Raw genomic sequence first — 20,227 nt, forward strand, 5'->3', positions numbered from 1 at the left:
TTGGTTGTGGATGTAGGTCAAGTTGACCGAATCACGTTAAATCTTCATCTCCTATTATCTTTGTTATTGTCTTTAATTAACTGTTGTATCTAATTTCGCACTATCTCAAATTCCCGATCCTAACATGAAGATTTTTATATAAAAGGCCCCTAAGGGATTTTTGGCAGGTCCATAGCATATTATGATCCAAGGTAGGTCCATAAGAGGCATCAGGAAAATCTTTTTTTTTTTTTTGGTGTGTGGATTGGCCTTCAAAAGTATTGGTCTTTAAATTTTGTTCATCGCCTAATACCTTAAGATTCTATATTCGAACTCTAGCTAGTAAAAAAAAAATTCTCAAGGCAGAGGTTTGAATTCGCAAGACAGAGTTTTGAATGAAAAACTCTACTTGCAGGTAGAGATTTGGATTCGCAAGGCAAAGTTTTGCATCCAAAACTCTATCTCAGGCAGAATTTTACCTGCAGGTAGAGTTTTCCATTCAAAATTCTGCCTGAGGCCTAATTTTGCTATAAAACGCTACCTTGTGATTTTTTTTTGACTGAACGGAAATTCGAACCACGAACCTCAAACCTCATGGTATTAGGTGATGGACAAAAAATAAAGACTACCAATTTGAGGGGTAAAATTAAAGACCACCGCCGCATAAGGACAATCTTGCGAATTGCCCCAGAATCATTAACTTCCACGGTATAAAGGATAAACGGAGGCTCAATATTCTCTTGCGGAATTATAGTTGATGCCACTTGTCAGTTTTGGGTCCGACCCATTGAGAAAATATGGGCTAGATTGGTCTAAAAGTATGGTCCATCATGTTGAAATCCTCAGGTGAAGATTGATCAGAAATTTTCACTGATTTTTTTTTACAGTTGTTTAGTAAATGATCACCTTTTAGTTTCTCTTATAATTTATGAACTTTTTAAGTCATTGTCTAAAGATTTCTTTCAAGTAAATAAAAAATCTCATGAGAAAATATTTAGAACACAGTAAAATATTTATGTAAGTTATTGGAAACATTAGATGTCGTCTGTAAGGTTGAGAAATATATGAGCAAACATTAATTAAACTGAGTCTAACACCGTCCGGAAGGATAATTCTAAGATATACGTGCAACTTTTAAAATAGGGACCTAAAAAAAGGACAATTGCGTAAATCGTCCAATTTGACAGACAGATAGAAATAATGTATAAGAGTGTAAGTGCACATTGCAGAGAAAAAGTTGTAAAACTTGGAACTCCAAATGAGCTCAAGTTGATTTTGTACCAATACCTTTACCATTTTCATTTGGCAGTATCTTCTTGTGGTTTAGGTTTTGTAATTATTTGTGACATTTTCTATTTGCTTTTGGTCTGTCTTATTGCTTCCAAATAATGTAATATTTCTCCAAAGAATTGCATAAAGTCAAACGTCAACATATACACCAAAGCTGGTTCATCAAATTAATGCTGACTCACAGATTTGTTCAAGTTGGGATAAATATATAATCCAATATCGAACGATTGGTCAAAAGCTCTACTGGCAACGGGGGAAATTAAATTATCTTAAGTTTCAATGAATACATAACTCCACAAATACCAAATAAAAAGTGAATGTGTTTAATTATATGGTCTATTTTTTTAATCATCCGGTATTCAGAATTTATTGGTCCAACTACTTCGATTTACTTTTGGAGTTTGGTTAAGGATGAGAATATGTCATTCATATTTCCCAATACATAAATCGGTTGTAATAGTCTGTTGGTTTATGTTTGAATTCAACTTCAAAAATGATTGTGTTACATATTGGACTCGTTATTCAGCAACCTTTCTTGGATATATAACTTGAATGAATTTCAATGCCTCACTAGATTACATAAGAATAACGTCTAACAAACCAAAATAAACCGTGAAAATGACCTAGTATGCCAAACAGAACGTTGCCATAACTAAGTCTACCCTGTCGGTAATTTAAGCTAAACATAGACTTTGAATCAAAATAAATAAATAAAAGTAACAGAAACATGCAGTTCAGTGTCTTTCTCGGTTAAGTAATTGGTGGTACCGACCACCATAAAATAAGTCGAGCTTTTTTCCTGAGATACAATATGAAAGCAAGTCACAATCCGGAAGAGCTAAAAAGTCCATTTATTACGAATAAATAATAAGCATATACCAAAAATAAATACAAAGCTGCACACCAGCAGAAAAGAGGAGTATTAACTTTCCAGTTACCCTACTTCCAAAACGGTTCTAATCTGATTTAGATTTTAGTTTCTATGCTTTGGCCGTGACAATATTTTTACATTATTAGGTCATTTAAAAAATAATTACAAGTAACCGTGCAATTATAAGTGAACGAGCAACAAGAAAGATAAGACAGGTAATATGCTGCAACAATTTAAAAGCACTGTTAATATAAATATTTTTTAGGTTGTCAATGCATACAAGATATAGGAGCAGCTTACATTAACTAAATACCGAAATCAGCTAAAGCTGGGTAAGAATAGATATTTGGTTTTACACACCAAATTGATCAGTCCACAACTAGGCGAAGACTAATCAAAATGTCAAATGGTTCAAATTTAATGTCCATTTTCTTTTTGGCTTCTAGTTAAATGAATTCAACTTCAAAAATGATTTGTTTTATATACTGGAGTCTTATTCAGCAACCTTTCTTGGATTAATAACTTAGAAGTATTTCAATGCATGCTTCACTAAATTACATAAGAATAACTTCTAACAAACCAAAGTAAACCTCGAAATTGGTCAAGTATGCCAAGCAGAACATTACCACAACAAATACTACTAAGGTAAGCATAGACTTTGAAAAAGGTATTAATAATTAGTGTTTTTGTTGGTTAAGGAATTGGTGATTGTGGTCAATATAAGAAATGAGACAAACTTTTTAAAGTAGACTTGCCATTAGTCACTTGTATTATTAGCCTAATGTTTGAAATTCAAATGGTTTACTAGTAACTTAGATGCCATTTTTCGACGAACTTTTGAAAGTAGATTAGCCATTAGTCACTTGTTTTATTGACCTATATTTGAAATTCAAATGGTTTACAAGTAATATAATCGCATATTTTATTTTAAGGTATGGTTTAAGATTGGATTTTAGTTGTTTTGGTATGATCAAAGTAGAGTAGTTGAGGATCAACACCAGAACCAATAATCACTGTTGATAATATATAATTTACCCTTCTTCACACCAGATTCACTTTGAGTGACATGACTTTTGTAATGGACCCATTTAATAATATGTCGGTGAATGTATGTCTTTTCAGATTAAACTCTCATTTTTAAAGGGCTTGATGTTAGTCAAAAAACAAAAGCAAGGGCCAATATGTACAAACTTTTACCCACTCTACTAGTAACTTTCCACTTTTCATTCCTCCATTCGTTCTGCTGTTAACGATTGTTAAGAACACACGTAAAGTTTTCCTCCGTGAACTCCGTGTCATCTCATTAAAGCAAGTGTAATAAATCAATCATTTCACTTTTGTAATATAATTTAGTAAGAAATTATATTATTTTACGGATTTAAGTTTTATCTCCGTATTCATATTCGATGATCAAGAAGAGAATGTGTAAACCCAATAAGCAGAATACAAACTTATTGCTTGAATGAATGACATACAAGTAACTGGATTTGCTATGCTTGTGCCCAATAGGACTTATGGGCAAAACAAGAGATCTTATTTTATCCTTAAGGATAAGGAAGTATAACTCATCCTCGGGGGAGATATTGGTATAGCTTAGGTAGATATATATTTTTTAATAAAGAGAATTTAACATGTGACAGCATATTGAAACTATTTTTTACCAAACTATAATTAATGTTTATTTAAAACCCTACCTATATTATCTAATAAATGAATAAATTGTATAATATTTTTGTAAGTACATAAATTTAAACTCCGACTCCATTAACATAGAAGGTACATTTAGGATTTTTCGCTCTGAATTTCTGCAATATTAATCAGTAGTCTGTAAGTTTTCGGAGTAATTTTTATATTTTCTTTGAACAGAACAATGGAAGTTAGGCCAAAAACAATTATGTAAAAGTACAAGGGCGGGTATGCAAAACAGCTAGTATCTTATTCTATGTTCACTGACAAGGTAAATATGAAAAGACGCTAGCAACGAGAAAATGGAGTGGGGGAAAAGTGGAAAGTCAATAGAGGTGGACTTTAATTACATTTGTTTTTTTGTTAACTGAGATGTCCAACTCATACATAACGTCCTTTAGCAAAAACACAAAGATTCCCTCTCTGCTTTCTTTTTCTAAAATATAAAATACAATATGAGCACTCAAAGTTTTACTAGGAAGTAATTTAATGTATAATTCCCTAACTCCTTTACTAGAGGTATTACACACTGGAGTGGAAATCGAAAAATAAATACTCCTGTAATTCATGGACTGCGTAAATGAATTTTTATGCAATCAATATAGTTAAATCTATCGTAAAAGGTTACTTTACCTATTTTCTAATTAATTAAATCCACTGATTATAGGTAATTACCTTTAACAATATAAAAAAGTGATCTGAGGTGTAATAAAGTCTACTGACAGTGTAAATGAATTTTTGAGACTATTGTGGAAGATTATCTGTCTCAAGATACTAATTCCCTCAATTATAAATAGTTAGCTTTGATAATCTTTAAATCTGACTTCATAAAGAAAAAAGTTTTACACCGTTAGTCGACAAAAGTTAAACTCAGGAGTGCTAAAGTCCGGCCATGAAAATATAATCTTAATTTTAGATGAGTTAATAACCCGTTCATTAATCAACTCAATAAATTTTGACCCGTTCAAATTTAACTCAAATTCCTCATTTAACTCAAATTCCTCTATTTGATACCCCTATATTGATTGGTCTATATTAATCCGTTCATTTATTAACTCGATCATTTTGACCCGCTTAAATTCTAACTCTAACTCATCCATCTCACAGCCCTAAGCTAAACTAGATACAGAGTGAGGACAAAAACAAGTACAATAGTGGCCATTCACTTTGTTTTCCCCATGCTTACTCAAGTACCCTTTTACTACTGCTAGTCTACTACTATATCAATATCAATATTATCATTATGCAGCAGAGTGAACCAGAACACTTTTTTGCCTTACTCTTCTCCATCCCCTCCGCCTTTTTGGTCACCAAAACAACTTCTCTAGTAGTTGGTTTACCTCTTCCTCTTTCTCCGCTTTCTCCTTATGTATGGGAGTATTATGCAGTAATGATGAATAATCAGTTCAAAAAATGATGAGCCATTGGTCATTTGGAGTCTTTTTCTTCCTTCTTTTATCATGCCCTTCATTTGGTCTCAACATAGATGGAACTCTCTTGTTGTCTTTCAAATACTCTATTCTTGGTGACCCTTTATCAGTTCTTGATAATTGGGATTATAATGATGCAACCCCATGTTTATGGACTGGTGTAACTTGTGCACCTGACAAGTTTAGAGTCACAAGTTTAGTCCTCCCAAATTCTAAACTTCTTGGCTCTATTCCAGAACAATTAGGCTTCATTCAACACCTTCATACTATTGATCTTTCAAATAATATCTTGAATGGAACTCTTCCCATTTCACTTCTCAATGCTTCTGAACTACAAGTCCTAAATCTTTCTGTCAACGCATTTGCTGGAAATGTTCCAAAAAAGTTAACTTCTTTGCAGAATTTAAAAGTTGTTTCTTTGAGGAACAACTTATTTTCTGGCACAGTACCAAGTGGATTTCAGTTTGTTGAAGTTCTTGATCTTTCTTCTAACTTGTTAAATGGAACATTACCTGATGAATTTGGTGGTGATAGTTTGAAATACTTGAACCTTTCTTCAAACAAGCTATCAGGTTTAGTGTCACCACAATTTGCCAAGAAAATCCCAGTAAATGCAACAATTGATCTTTCTTTCAACAACCTAACAGGTGAAATCCCAGAATCATCTGCCTTACTAAACCAGAAAACAGAGTTTTTTGAAGGAAATACAGATCTCTGTGGCAAACCACTTAAAAAACTCTGTACAATCCCTTCAACACTTTCATCTCCACCTAATATCTCCACTGATAATCCACCAGCAATTGCAGCCATTCCAAAAGAAATTAACTCAACCCCAGTTCAAGATTCTAATGGAACAACAGAAAGTTCAGCTCAAGATCAAAAACAACATGGGCTTAAACCAGGAACCATAGTTGGAATCATAGTTGGTGACTTGGCTGGTGTTGGAGTTCTTGCTATTGTCTTTCTTTATGTCTACAAATTGAAGAAGAAAAAAGCAAATGAAGACAACAAAGAGCAAAAATACAACAAAACTCCACAACCAGAAGTAGTGGTAGTTGTCAAAGAAAAAGATACTACTACTACTAGTACTACAAGAAGCTCAAGTTTTCCTAGTTGGCCATGCTTGACCATAACACAAGGTGAAGAAATTTCAGATACTGATGACAGCAAAAACCAAGAAAGTGAAGACCAAGTTGAGTATGAAACAGAACAGAAAAATGAGAAAAACAGGAAATTAGTGATGGTGGATGGTGAAACAGAATTAGAGCTAGAGAATTTATTGAAAGCTTCAGCTTATGTGTTGGGGTCAAGTGGACCTAGCATAGTTTACAAAGCTGTGTTAGAAGATGGGACTGCATTTGCTGTTAGGAGAATTGGTGAAAGTGGTGTGGAAAAATTGAAGGAATTTGAGCAACAAGTTAAAGTCATTAACAAGCTAAGGCATCCAAATCTTGTTCGTATTAGAGGGTTCTATTGGGGAGAAGATGAGAAATTGATCATTTATGACTATGTTACTAATGGAAGCTTAGCCAATGTTGGTTACAGTAAGTTATTTTTCCTTCATTTCTTCATTAAATTACTTCAAATCTTAGGAAATTTCTTTGAGTTTATGGGTGTGTATTATTTCCCGGAAAATGTTTTTTTGAAAAAAGTAAGTCATTTTCTAGCATTTAGTTTCTAAAACATATTTATATGAAAAAACAAAAAGTGACTTCTCTCACTTTCAGTGAAAGTCATTTTCTTGTAATTATCTCACTTTAACTTCATATCTTTTTTTAACTAACACTAAGACATTAGTACTTAAAAATTTCATTATCAATCTTTAATAAATAAGCTTACTTGAAAATATTTACTACTCTTCAGCCAAACACCAAAAAATATTTTTCAGAAAACAAGTAACTTTCCAAATAATATTTTCAGAAAAATGTCTTCCGTCGTGCCAAACACATCTTTCTTATCATGGCTATTGAAAGTTGAGTAATTATCCCATGTTTCATTCATAAAAAGGCTGAATACGATGTTAAGTTCTTCTTTGTGAGAGAAATTTGTTCTTGTTTGGTCAAAACAGAATCCAGTCAATCATAGCTATAGTTTTGATAATTCTTTTCTGATCCTTATCATAATTACCCCCAAATATTCTAATTGTCGCTGGTATATTGGCAGCGACATTCCCTGATTTGTCCGTTAACATAAATATTATTAAATCCTTTAATTTAGAGGTAGTAATAAATACTGTATTAAGTACTGTCTTTGTCATTAGAAAAACAGAGTATTTAGTTTTAGTGTACATTTTCTATACATAGGCATGGATTTTTGTTACTGATTTTGCAGACTATACTTCATGTGGTTGTGTTTGAGGCTTCCAATGGCCCTCCATGTGACCTTGTCATAGTCCGTGAAAGTCCTCCCCACCCCTAATATAATACGCCAAAAACATGTGAACCCTTCTCCTAAATATTATAACACAAAATTTTCACTAAATTACCTAAATTCTACTTTCAACTGCACCTGAAAGGATGCCCGAGTCAGGAATACTAAATTACCTAAATTCTATGCCAACTGCACCTGAAAAGGATGCCCGAGTCAAGAATGTCGAAGGATATTCATGATATTCGGAAAGATTTATGTTCATTCGCGCTGCTCACAGAGCGGTATACCGAAAAATCCGTTTATTTAATTTTATCTTTTTTCCCACCTTCAGAAGAATAAAGCATAGGCTTTTCTACTAGCGTTAGAATTTCATGAAAGGTAACTATCTCGGTTTCATAGATAAATTTTTATAGAATCTTTGAAAAAGACTTTCTTTCATAAGAAAGAAAATACTTACTATCTTTGGGATCTGATCCTATACCGCTGCTCAAGACTTTAGTGGATCGACTCTATTAACAAAAATAGATATATATATTACTTATTACTATTAAAATATAGACACTTGTGTTAGCTGATTTTAAGATATATATGACACCAACAACATATTGTCATGTACTAAGTTTAATTTATGAAAATGTGACATTTTTAAAGTATTTGTTCGTTTTTCTTTTAAAAATTTTCTGGGTGCATTGATGTAGAGGGGAGTCAATGGATCTATATTGGCCCAAGGGTGATCAATTGAATATTCTCCGTAGAAAATTACACTATGCATAAGTGCATTTTAAGTGTTCGATTTCCAATTATGATATTTTAGTTTTTTTTTTTTTTAATCCCCTTTTCTGCAATCCCCGGAGGAGTGGGGAAATTAGTCCTGCATTAAGAAAGTAATGTAAACATATCACACTTAAGCTTATGAGAATTTACTAAACATTATTGTTAAAATTTTCAGGAAAAGTTGGTTCCTCTCCTTACCATTTATCATATGAGGTCAGGTTCAAGATAGCAAAAGGAATTGCAAGAGGATTGACCTACATCCACGAGAAGAGACACGTGCATGGCAATATAAAACCTAGCAACATTCTCTTAACACCAGACATGGAGCCTATAATAAGTGACCTTGGACTCCATGGGCTAATGCATGGTAAATATAGCTGCAAACCGGACAATTCGGCCCGGCATTTTGGTAGTAAGCGGTCCACGTCCTCTCGGGACGGTTTACATGATCAACCGGTTCATGGCAGCCCTTGCATTGCCCCGGCCGGGTTCGTGGGGTGTACATCCCCGTACCACGCGCCCGAGTCGCTGCAGAGCGTCAAGCCTAGCCCTAAATGGGATGTTTACTCATTTGGGATTGTGTTGCTTGAGCTTCTAACCGGGAAAGTATTCTCGGACCGGGAGTTAAGCCAGTGGACCACCGGTTCAGTTGTGGATGACAAGAACCGGGTTTTGAGGATGGCTGATGTGGCAATTCGGGCTGATGTGGAGAGCAGGGAAGAGACCACGGTGTCATTGTTTAAGTTAGGGTTTAGTTGTGCATCATTGAATCCACAAAAAAGGCCTACAATGAAATATGCCCTTCATGTGCTTGACAAAGTACCAGGCTATTCACATTACTAATCATTATGTTGGGACCAGGAAAAGCTATAAAGTGTTAGTTGGGGTGTATAAAGGGCTGTAGCTCTCTTTAATTTGTTCTTCTTTTGACTTGGAAATATTTTGCTAGATAAAGAGGAGGAGAACCGTTGTTGTAATTGAGAAAGTGTGTGTAAGTTTGACGAATTGATCGAGAATGTATTTATTTGTGTTTAACTTCTAAACATTGATAGCGATAATACTTTACCCCAACAGCAACTAAAAGCTACTATCAACAATGAGTAGAATTAGCATACCAAAAACAAAAATATGGTAGACTTAGTAAGGTGGACTAGGAAATAAGACAAATAACTTTTTACAACCAAGGGACAAATGTAGATTTCTTTTTCTATGAGCACTTAGTAATTTCGATCTAAATCCTATATTTATCTTATAAAATTACTAAATATGTATGAATTTTTTCCGCATAAAAAAAGATAGAAACCATTAATGTAGAAACCAATAACTCAGAAGGACTTATTTCGAATCCAACTACAAATACTGAATCTTTCTGATTTACAATAGGTCAAATTGCACTAAATAAATAAATCATTTATTTATGTTTGCTTTTTATCGCGACAGACCCTGGTTTTTTCTTGTGAGATTTCTTTGTTGTTAAGTATCGTTATTGAGAGGGGCAAAAAAAAAAAAAGGGTTCCATAGATTGAGCTGTTGGAATATTGCCTAAGAGGTGCATTAATTTACTTTAGCGGTCAAAAAGATGGGTTCATCAATTCACTACTTGTGTAATCAAGGCTCCACCGTAGCCTTTGCCTTTATTCCTTTCCACAAATTAAAATATTTTATCTGTATTTTATCTTCTCATACTTTGCGGAGTATAAAAGATAGAGGACATAAATTCCTTGCAAAACAGAGGAACCGAAATGCAATACTCCATGCAATGTCACTTTTTCTCCCAAAAATGTGCGGAAAAGCACTTTTCTCTTTGGAAGAAAAAAGAAAAAACTTTTTATACTTTTCTGAAAACTTTTTAAAAAAGCTAACAAAACAAAGAACCCATACACTTGTTTCTAATGACATTCGATATGAGAGTTTTTCTTTATTAAATAATGGTAATGCCCAGGTTAGCTAGTATATATCGACTATTCCGTAGGTATCAGGTACCTGCTACCTATGACAATTTTGCGCACCAAAGCTTGGAGACAAAAGAAGAAAACACTTTTTTTGTCCATTCGATATGAAAATTTAGTTGAATAACAGCAACTGTTGATGGTCTATCTTGGCATGAACTATAGCAGCTACTCCTCCTGCTAATACCAGGTTTGTTTTCCTCCAACCATTTCAACATGTCAGTAGAAGTAGGAACATGTAATATTAGCAAAAGCCAGTTTATAATGTTCGATTGAATGACCACTTGCACATTGGTAGCAGACACAAATTCTTACAAGGCTAAAGGAAGGGAAAATTCTGCAGTAAATAGATTTTCTATCGACAAATTGACAATATTCGTTTAGATGAATAAGGATGCATCAATATCACTCTTTAGATACATAAAACAAGAAGAGGAAAAGAAATAATTAGTTCTTTGACGCAGACTGGAAGATGAAGACGGCTGTAAGAATGCCCACCAATGCAGTGACTGCCAATGCTACTGTGGGTAAGGGCCCCGAGACCCCGAAATTCTGAAAAAAACAGAATAAGTTTAATTACTAATTCATGATGTTGCTCAAACAGTTATATGATGGTTAAGATCATAATGTTTATGCTGGAAGAATGAGAAAGAAGACAGATAAAACAAACTCCGCTATACAGATAATATACGAACTGCTGGGCAGTAAACATCACAACACAAAAGCAGAACCTCAAATCTATTTGAGGTCTGCTGAACTCAGTTACTATAGCAATGGTGTTTGCCTATACTTAAGGGGTCGTTTGGTGCATGGTATAAGCTGGGATATCCCAGCACTAATTTTTTGTACCATGTTTGGTAGAAGGTATATATTTATACCTTGTACCAAACATGGTACACAATGCATCCCGACTTAAAAGATGGGATATCCCTTCTTATCCCAATAATCCCAAGAGATGGGATAAATTAGTCCCGGGATAATTTTGGCTACCTACCAAACGACCGGATAAATTGTTTCAATGTTCACAACATAACAGTTTAATGCCTGTACAAGCACAAGGGGGCTTTTTTCTTTTTTCTTTTTTCCATTTTACGCTTGGATGAACAAAACTAGAAACAATTTCAAGAGGTCTATCAAAGTTTATGTTAAGTGCTTCCAACCGACAGATATCGGATTTTAGGATAAAGTTGTAATCTGTTAAGAGCTGATATATCAAAAGTACATGTATGACTTAACCCTTTCCGCTGCAAGAATTGTTATAGATCCAATCCGTGATACAATATACGCACTAATAAAGAGATGAGGATAAGTGCCCTACCTCCAGAAGTCCTTTGCCTGTGGCTATTTCTACAGTAATAGCAGCTGCAAAACCAACCATGGCAGATCGACCAAGCCATACGTCCAAATTACTTTCATTGGTACTCTGCCCGCATCGTATGGAAACTGATGCTGCTCTACTTGGTACAGCTTTTATCTGAGAAAAACTGTTCCTGCTCACTGTAAAGTCAGAGGATCAGTTTCTAGCTACTAGCACTGGGACTTGCAAATTTAAAATATACACTAAATGGCTCCAAATTTGCATAGCACGTCTAAACCGCTCCCACAACCCACACCACCACTCCAAAAAATATAGAAGTAAAGAAAAAAATACAAGCATTAGGCTCGGATACCAAGAAGAAGACAACCTACATTCTTCCAAATGTGGTATTAAGTTGTAACTAATTTAAATAAATATTGACGCCAAAATTTTATTGATCAAAGCTGGAGAGGTCTCTCTAATTAAATGGTTCAGTAACTTCTCATATGATGGAACATGGTACGAACGATTTTCACGGGAACTGGTCCACTCTCTACCTTAAGAATGTTCTCTACGAATTTCATCCAAACGAAAAGGGAATGAAGGGAGAAAAAGTGAGGGTTTTCTCTAAAAACATCGGAATGTAAAGATATCAGAGTTGCTCACCCACACAAGAATCATGTCACAGGTATATGTTTACTGATTAACTATTCTTTTGCACATAATTGTGAGGAGTCATAAGTGCTCAATCTTCAGCTCATGATAGGATTTGTGTTAGATTTTTTTAACATCTATAATTAATGAAATCCCTTACATGCTAAGCCCAAAATCCATTTCGAGTTCTTTTGGAAGCACGCGAATTCATAAATAGTCATCATAACAGAGGTAGCTCCAATGGCAATGGGGAAATATACATGTATACAAAGACTGAATGCAAATCAGGAAAAAGTAGATGCTGCGTACTCTTCGGCTATTCATTTCAAAAGCTAGCATCTAGTACTTCCCTGAAGCTTTATTTTCGGATGAAGTACTCATTCAAGTTTTATTTCTCACAAATAATTAAGTAAAGGATAAATTCATCTTCAATACTTGGATAGGAATAGTTGAATGATTTTATTGTACTAAAAGAAACAAAAGTGGTTAGCAATTCCCAAAACTTGGATGGCCATCTCCAGGTATGAGCCTAAAAAGTATAGAATCTAACAATGACAAAAATGCTTAATGAAAGCTAATTTAGTACAACTTGCATAGTTCAATTTCCAGCACTTTCAGCTGCCACAATTAGAATAAAACAAGAGGAGCAAAAAAATAAACAAAAAGAGCAAATATGATATTCTTATTAGAAACTAGTTGAAGCATAAAAGACAATATGAAAATCATAAAGCTAAACTTGTAACCGATGCAAGAAGCAAAAAAGCATAGCCATTTAGTCCTTAAAAGCTTAGGACAAGTTTGAAATTCTGTCCAGCTATATAGAGCAACAATTACAATGAACAAATTGATTAATTAACAAAAAGAGGAAGAAGTGGGCTTACAGAGGGGAGAACCAGTTGCAAAAACACTCCCACGAGTTGAGCCACTAATAGAATAAACGCTTACTGGGTTTGGCATAACAACATCTGCAAAAAAAATTAGCACGTGTAAGTTAGTATTTGTTATTTCTTGTGGTTTTAGAAACAAAAAGGGAAGAAATTGCTAGTAATAGAATTACCTCGAATTGAAGTGCAGAGAGAGCTTGAAATTTGAACTACAGCCATATCTGGTGAGAGATTTGGAATTATTGAGGTAGACCTCTCAATTTTTATCTAGAAACTTATGATTTCTGATTTTTCATTTGGAGCTACGTAAACGCGGGGTATGTGTGTCTTGGACCTTTGGTTACGAGCGTAGTTTATTTTGGGCCTTCTGGGTGCATACCCTTTTTTTTTTTTTTTTTGCTCGGATTGGCCTTCGTTTGGGTCGTCTTTAGTTGTTGTCCTTCGAATGGATGCTCTATAAGTTTCATTTTTTTGCACGGATTGCCCTTCTTTTGGGTGGTCTTTAAATTTTGCCCTCATATTTGTGTTCTTTTAAGTTTTGCCCTTCGCTTGGATACTTGATGTTCTAGGTTCGAACCCCCGCTCAGGTATAAAATAAAAAATAAAAAATTGCAAGGCAAGGCTGGGGGGAGTGTATGCCGGATCCGGCATACAATCCTTAAGGAAAAACTAAAGTTATGCCGGAGGGGGCAGACTTTGCCTTGAGACATATATTTTTATTTTTATTTTACTTTTCAATGCAAACTTTTAATTATGCCTTAAGGAAAAGTTCTGCCTTATAGGGCATACTTTTAGTTATGCCTTAACTAAAAGTGTGCCCCAAAAAATATAACTAAAAGTATGCCTCATAAGGTGAAATTTTTCCTCAAGGCATAACTAAAAGTTTGCCTTAAGGAAAAGTTCTGCCTTATGAGGCATACTTTTGGTTATGCCTTAATTAAAAGTCTGTCTCATAAAGCATAGTTCCTTAAGGAAAAGTTTTGCCCAATAAGGCATAACTAAACTATGCCTTGAGGAAAAGTTAAGCCCCCTCCGGCATAACTTTAGTTTTTCCTTAAGGACTTTATGCCGGATCCGGCATACACTCCCTCCAGCCTTGCCTTGCGAAATTATTTTTTTATTTTATGCCTGAGCGGGGGTTCGAACCCAGAACCTCAGGTATCCAAGCTAAGGGCAAAACTTAAAGACCACAAATATGAGGGGCAAAATTTAAAGACCACCCCAAAAGAAGGGCAATTTTGCGAATTGCCCTATAAGTTTTGCTATTCGTCTAATATTTTGAGATTGTGGGTTTGAATTCCAACTCAGTATAAAAAGAATTTTAAGGTAGAATTTTAAATTTTTGCCTTCATGTGCAAATTCTGCTTTTAAGTCTCAAATTCTGCCTGAAGGGTAAGAGTTAAAAGACCACCATTTTGAGGGATAAAAATTAAAGACCATCCCCAGTGAAGGACAATCCTGCAAATTTCCCTTTTTTTTTTGGCACGGATAGTTCTTCATTTGTGTGGTCTTTAATTTTGGTCCTTCAAATTGGTGGTCTTTAAGTTTTTCCCTTCGACTAATATCCTCAGATTGTAGGTTCGAACTCCATCTCAGAAAGAAAAAAATCATAAGGCAGATTTCTTTTTTTAGCAAAGGACAAAAGTTAAAGACCAACAATTTGAGGGACAAAAATTAAAGACTACCCCCAGCGAAGGACAATCCTGCAAAATTCAAATGGGCTGGTTTTTAACTTTTGTCCTTCAAATGGGCGGTCTTTAAGTTTCCCTTCAAAATCAAACTATGTCTAGCGAAATATAAGCTCTTAAAAGTGCAGGCATAACTTATGAATATTATGATGCATAACTTATACCCCTTTAGATATAAATTTGATGTTGGAAGGATAAAAATTCAAAACTAGCACAAGATAGATAGATCGAAGTGCAAATGACCGCCTCTCGTTTGGTGTTTAGATATTACGTAATCATAAACATTTGTTACATTCTAATCACGTAAATTTGCGTTAAATTTATTCCTACCTTTAGCGTTTAAAGCTGATTAAAATTTGATTGCGTGCTGATCTAGCTGACTTCGAACTGCATTTTCCGTCTGTCTTGACGCTTTTTTTTTTTTTTTTTTGCATTGTCAATATAAATTTTATCATATTACTGATTAATGTTTTGGTTATAGAGATACTTGTAATTTGTTTATAAGTACCCTAATTATATTAAAAGAATTATACTCTCTCATTTCATAATAAGTGGCTTTTTAAGCTTTTTATTTTATTTCAAAATAATGGTGCTTTAGGATTTCCAAAAGAAATTGTTGTTCTTCTTCTAAAATGACCCTTATTTACATAATCAAGAATTATTAAGCTTTTTTTTTCGAGACATGTGTAAGTTAATAAAAATACTTTTAATTTTTTAGGAGTGAGCACTTTCTTAAGGAGTGTGTATAAGTCTAAAAAGTTACTTATTATGAAATAGAGGGAGTATTTGTTAATGTATAAAAGTTACACTTTTTGATAAATTTCGTAAGCAGATCTATGATGAATCCACGCGGCCTGCTTGGCAAACGTTGATGACAGAGATATCATACTTAATCCGCGGGCATCACAATAAATATCTTGTCTAACTACAAGTTATATGACAACTTTTACCAAGTCTAAAGGATTGTCGGTCATCATCAGATTCATTGATCGGTAATGTTCACCTGAACTCATAAGCACAAGTTTTCGGCAATATATATAATTAATCCTAGATTATTTAAAAACCTGCTATAAAAGTATTTCATTTTTGAAAACCATAAAATGTAACCATTACAAAGATTAGATACCAATAATAATATTGATCAAGTGAAAGCAGCTGTAATTTGTGACATTGTCAATCTGCCCCACCCATGTTAACACTTATCTAACTATACCATTTCCTGGTCGTCCACTCCACATGTCTATACAATCAGCGGATCTAACATGCTAGGCGGGGGTTTCATGGAACCCCCAACTTTCGATGCGAAATATAAATTTATGTATAAAAATTTATTAAAACTATATTAAATAGTAATCATGAACTCATAATTTTTAAAATACGACGGATTTACACTAAGAATCTTAAGGTTGAACCTATAAAATTTAAATCCTGATATAAGTAATGACCGGCTGCTATATTTGTCTAGATTTGGAGCAAATAGTACTATTTCTTAATACATTTGTTGATACGCAATCTAATTTGGTTTGTAAACAATGACAAACTGCTTAGATAACAACGCCCATTCAACTAGACAAATAGTTTTTAGCCGCCGAACTCGCTGGAAATTAAATGGCCTAACATAGATACCCTTTCTGCTCAGGTAAAGAGAATATTCACTGTCCAATAACTTTATGTACTTTCGACAAAAATGACAAATGAAATTAAGTTAATGTTAATATAGTACCTATTTAAAACAAAAAAACTAGCAGCTTAGTTTCACTTGGATATGGAAAATTATACCGTCTCTGGTCTACTCCAAATGTTGTTTAACCGGACAAATTTGGTTCAAAATATCGTTCTAGAAAATTAAGAAGACAGCAATTTCTTTTTTTTCTTTTCTTTTCTTCTCTTCAAATCTACCATTACTAAAAAAAAAAAAAATCCATGCTTATTTAAATTTCCTAGATTGAAGAGGAGGTAATTAATTAAATAATCTTTATGATTAATGCCATAACTAGTTTTCTTGATAAGTTCACATAAATTCTTAAACGGCACTTTGGATCGAATTAGTAATATAGTGCAATAATATAGAGATGCACATAACATATTTTCCTGGTGTGGTACCAGTAGTGGAGCCAAAAAAATTCACTAGGGGGTTCAAAAATATAAAATAGTAAGAAACGAGAAAGCTAAGGGGATTCAACATCTACTATTTATACATAAAAAATAATTTTAGTCTTATATATACATGATAATTTTTCACTAAAGGGAGTTCGGATGAACACCCTGACTAGTGGCTACCACTTGGCTCCGCCCCTGGTGTGGTACCACTGGATCATATTTGAGTAGCAAGCTCGTACTCCCCAGTCCAATTTAAGTATTATGATTTGCCATAGGGATTTGTATTAGGGTTAAAGGTTAAAAGTTCTATTATATCGCGCAAGTGTAAGTTTGAAAGTAGAGGGAAAGTTAACTTTTTGGGGGAAATTAAACTATTTCTAGTGGGAAAGTGAGCCAAATGATCCCTTTTGTCAGTTGAACAATATAAGTATTGATTGCATTAAGGAAGTTCAAGACAAATTTGAAGTTACAAGACAAAAATCAGACGATTACTTTTATAATTGAAAAAATAAAGGATTAGTTGATGTAGAGGAGAAAGGAAGTGGAACACCTGCTTAAACAAAATTGACCACTTGCTAAACGTTTACTAAGATGCCATTTGAATTGGCTTATAACTTTTAACTTATAAGTCTAACTAACTCATGACATTTTAGCTTTAAAATAAGTTCTTAAAAGTACCTTTTTATTTTAACAAAATACTACAATAGTGCTTAAAAGCACTAAGGATCTCAGGATGAGTTCACCTTAAAAAAAATTAAAAAAGGATACAAGGTGCATTTAGTAGGATTCGATTCCACAATTTTGAGGCATTAAAAATAACACTTAATCAGTGCTTCATTCAATCCAGACCATGTGTTCCTTCAATTAATATTAAATATATTTTAAGAATTATATACATAATATATCGAATTTAGTCGGGTAACCATGTATTCACGTGGCTCATTTTTTATGAATGGATTCGCCCCTGTTAGGAGTTAGGATAAGTCAGTCCAAACAGGCTCTAAGTGAGCTGCTAGAAATATGAATTGAAAATCCTTCACGAGAATCACGACAAAGCCTCATATAGAAATAAACATAATTTCAAAGTAACAAAAATATAAATAAGATGAATAATTCTGGAATTGGAAACAATAAATAAGAATAAGGTGAAGAAAGGAAGTAGAAGATTAATAAGTCTTATACTTCCTTTTACTTCCTTTCTTCACCTTATTCTTATGCTAAATTTTGCTTATGGAGCTGTTAGAAATTAGAAGTATAAATTAAAAAAGAAATATAAAGCAAAAATCTATCACTCCATTTTCATCAGTACTAATTGCGATATCAAATCAAATTTTCTGTCAAATTATTCAAATATACTCTCTACTATCTGACATAGTGTCACATTTCTATGTTTAGTTTCTGGTGCATGCTCTACCACAATGTCCATAGACTAGTAAGTTCATAGTTTCACACATTAATTTGGTATTACAATAATATAATACCAATGATTTTCTACTATAATCATGGTACTATACTCTATACAAAGAAAAGCATAATTCAGATGAGCAAAATATTATATTGGGATTTTTCTTATCTAAAGAATATAATACTTCCTAATACAACATGAAAACCAAGACCAAAAAAAAGTCCCAGAAACATTAACTGACACAACTAAGACTTTGGTTTCTTCCCACCATAAGCTTGCTGGCAAATTGACGTAGGTTTCTGTGATTTCAAGCAAAGTTGCGAAGAAATCGGACATTTTTGTAAACAATTGTCCCCTAAACTTCCAATAACTGACGTTTGTCGTCCAAAAAAACCCGCTGGCGGTGACCCGTTTAAGTAATTTCCGTCAAGAAACAGTCTCTTCAATGTTACCTTTTTACTATATTGCCACGGTATTGGTCCACGAAACTTGTTATACCTTAATGACAATGATGACAATCTTGGAAAAACCGCGAAATTTACTGGCAAATACCCTTCAATTTTGTTGAAACCCAAATCAACGGCTACGAGGTCACTGTTTGGATTAACAGCCCTTGAGATCTCGACAAGTGTAAAGCTGTTATTCGCCATGTCAACTTGTTGTAACGCAGGTAACTGAAAGAACCAAGGTTCAATTTTTCCAGTTAAGAGATTTTCACTGAGCTCCACAACTTCTAACTGATTTAACCCGTAAAAAGAGGACTTCAACAAAGACCTAGATAAAGAATTTGCTTTAACTGCAAGTTCTAGTAGATTTGGAGGTAATTTTGGAAGTGAACCACTTAACTTATTGTAACTAAGATCAAGTCTTCTCAAACTAGTTAACTCATTCATCGAGTTTGGTAACCCAGAAATTAAATTATGTGAAAGATCAAGTGAAAGAAGAGATTTTAACGAAGTGAGTGATGGTGGGACCGACCCAGAAAATGAATTAAGTCGAAGAATAAGGTTTTTTAGATTGGGTAAAGAAGATAAAGAAGAAGGAATTGGACCGTAAAAATTGTTGTTTTGAAGATCAAGTGTAACGAGTTGGGTTAGTTTAGAAATTAATGGAGTTAAAGTACCTGAATAACCAGCCGGGTCAAGTGTGAGTTCAGTGACCCGGTTACCAGAACTGCAAGAAAGGCCACAAGTGAAATGGGTAACACGAGGCACAGAACATGGGTCAGTTGTGAAATTCCAAGAACTTAAACAAGAATATGCAGGGATAGATGAAGGTTTAATGGCGGATTTAAGTGCTTGAAGGGCGATTGTGTCTGGAGATGGAGGAAGTGATTGAACTGAAAGTGAGAAGAGAAAGAGAGAGAAGAAAACAGAGGTTCTTGATTTTGACATGTTTGAAAATGGCTTACAATATGAACGAAGTTTCAAGTTTTTGGTTTTGTAATGGCGGGTTATGGTGGTTAGGCTTGTTGTGTGGGGCCTTTTGAAGTCCACTGATTATATCTTTGTACAATTAGCTGGAGAGCAGCATATATAGGATTAGGACTAAGTGAGTGACCAAACTAGGATTATTAAAACTTGATGAATTCGTGATTAAAATAAGTAGTGTAACAAATAATAGGAATATTGGATTTGCTGTCATCTGGTTTATTAATTCAGATTTTAGGCCCTATAGATTATAGGGTTGGTGAGCAGGTGTTTGTTAAACAAATAGGAATGGTAATAACATTATTCTGCATCTCTATGAGATCATTGATAATGCGGGAACTAGACATCATATTAAAAAAAAATTAATATCATTTAAATTAGAAGACAACTCATATGTTAGCACAAAAAAAAAAAAAAGAG

At 34.0% G+C, this 20,227-nt stretch overlaps 3 protein-coding genes across 3 annotated transcripts; 1 reads left to right on the forward strand and 2 right to left on the reverse strand.

Annotated features, from left to right (window-relative positions):
• The first annotated feature begins 4,959 nt into the window (after positions 1 to 4,959).
• LOC132598998 (probable LRR receptor-like serine/threonine-protein kinase At4g37250) lies at positions 4,960 to 9,471 on the forward strand. Its single transcript, XM_060312196.1, has 2 exons — positions 4,960 to 6,800; positions 8,576 to 9,471. The coding sequence occupies exons 1-2, from the start codon at positions 5,240 to 5,242 to the stop codon at positions 9,241 to 9,243; spliced, it is 2,229 nt and encodes a 742-aa protein (XP_060168179.1). The 5' UTR covers positions 4,960 to 5,239; the 3' UTR covers positions 9,244 to 9,471.
• A 1,097-nt stretch (positions 9,472 to 10,568) lies between these two features.
• On the reverse strand, positions 10,569 to 13,521 carry LOC132598999 (stress enhanced protein 1, chloroplastic). The gene is made up of 4 exons (XM_060312197.1): positions 13,358 to 13,521; positions 13,182 to 13,265; positions 11,668 to 11,846; positions 10,569 to 10,901 (listed from the first exon to the last, which is right to left on the reverse strand). The coding sequence occupies exons 1-4, from the start codon at positions 13,401 to 13,403 to the stop codon at positions 10,797 to 10,799; spliced, it is 414 nt and encodes a 137-aa protein (XP_060168180.1). The 5' UTR covers positions 13,404 to 13,521; the 3' UTR covers positions 10,569 to 10,796.
• Positions 13,522 to 18,292: 4,771 nt separating this feature from the next.
• Positions 18,293 to 19,884, reverse strand: LOC132599000 (receptor-like protein 31). The gene has a single exon (XM_060312198.1). The coding sequence runs from the start codon at positions 19,769 to 19,771 to the stop codon at positions 18,623 to 18,625; it is 1,149 nt and encodes a 382-aa protein (XP_060168181.1). The 5' UTR covers positions 19,772 to 19,884; the 3' UTR covers positions 18,293 to 18,622.
• Positions 19,885 to 20,227: the final 343 nt, after the last annotated feature.

The sequence above is a fragment of the Lycium barbarum genome, chromosome 6 (assembly GCF_019175385.1).
Source record: "Lycium barbarum isolate Lr01 chromosome 6, ASM1917538v2, whole genome shotgun sequence".
Taxonomy (NCBI): Eukaryota; Viridiplantae; Streptophyta; class Magnoliopsida; order Solanales; family Solanaceae; genus Lycium; species Lycium barbarum.

Bases quoted from the DNA above. Each gene is read 5' to 3' on its own strand.
- LOC132598998 (XM_060312196.1), top strand. From the start codon at position 5,240: ATGATGAGCCATTGGTCATTTGGAGTCTTTTTCTTCCTTCTTTTATCA. The intron at 6,801-8,575 runs GTAAGTTATTTT...TAAAATTTTCAG, and splicing joins CTTAGCCAATGTTGGTTACA to GAAAAGTTGGTTCCTCTCCT.
- LOC132598999 (XM_060312197.1), bottom strand. From the start codon at position 13,403: ATGGCTGTAGTTCAAATTTCAAGCTCTCTCTGCACTTCAATTCGAG. The intron at 13,266-13,357 runs GTAATTCTATTA...TTTTTTTTGCAG, and splicing joins TCTCTGCACTTCAATTCGAG to ATGTTGTTATGCCAAACCCA. The intron at 11,847-13,181 runs GTAAGCCCACTT...CTGACTTTACAG, and splicing joins TGCAACTGGTTCTCCCCTCT to TGAGCAGGAACAGTTTTTCT.
- LOC132599000 (XM_060312198.1), bottom strand. From the start codon at position 19,771: ATGTCAAAATCAAGAACCTCTGTTTTCTTCTCTCTCTTTCTCTTCTCA.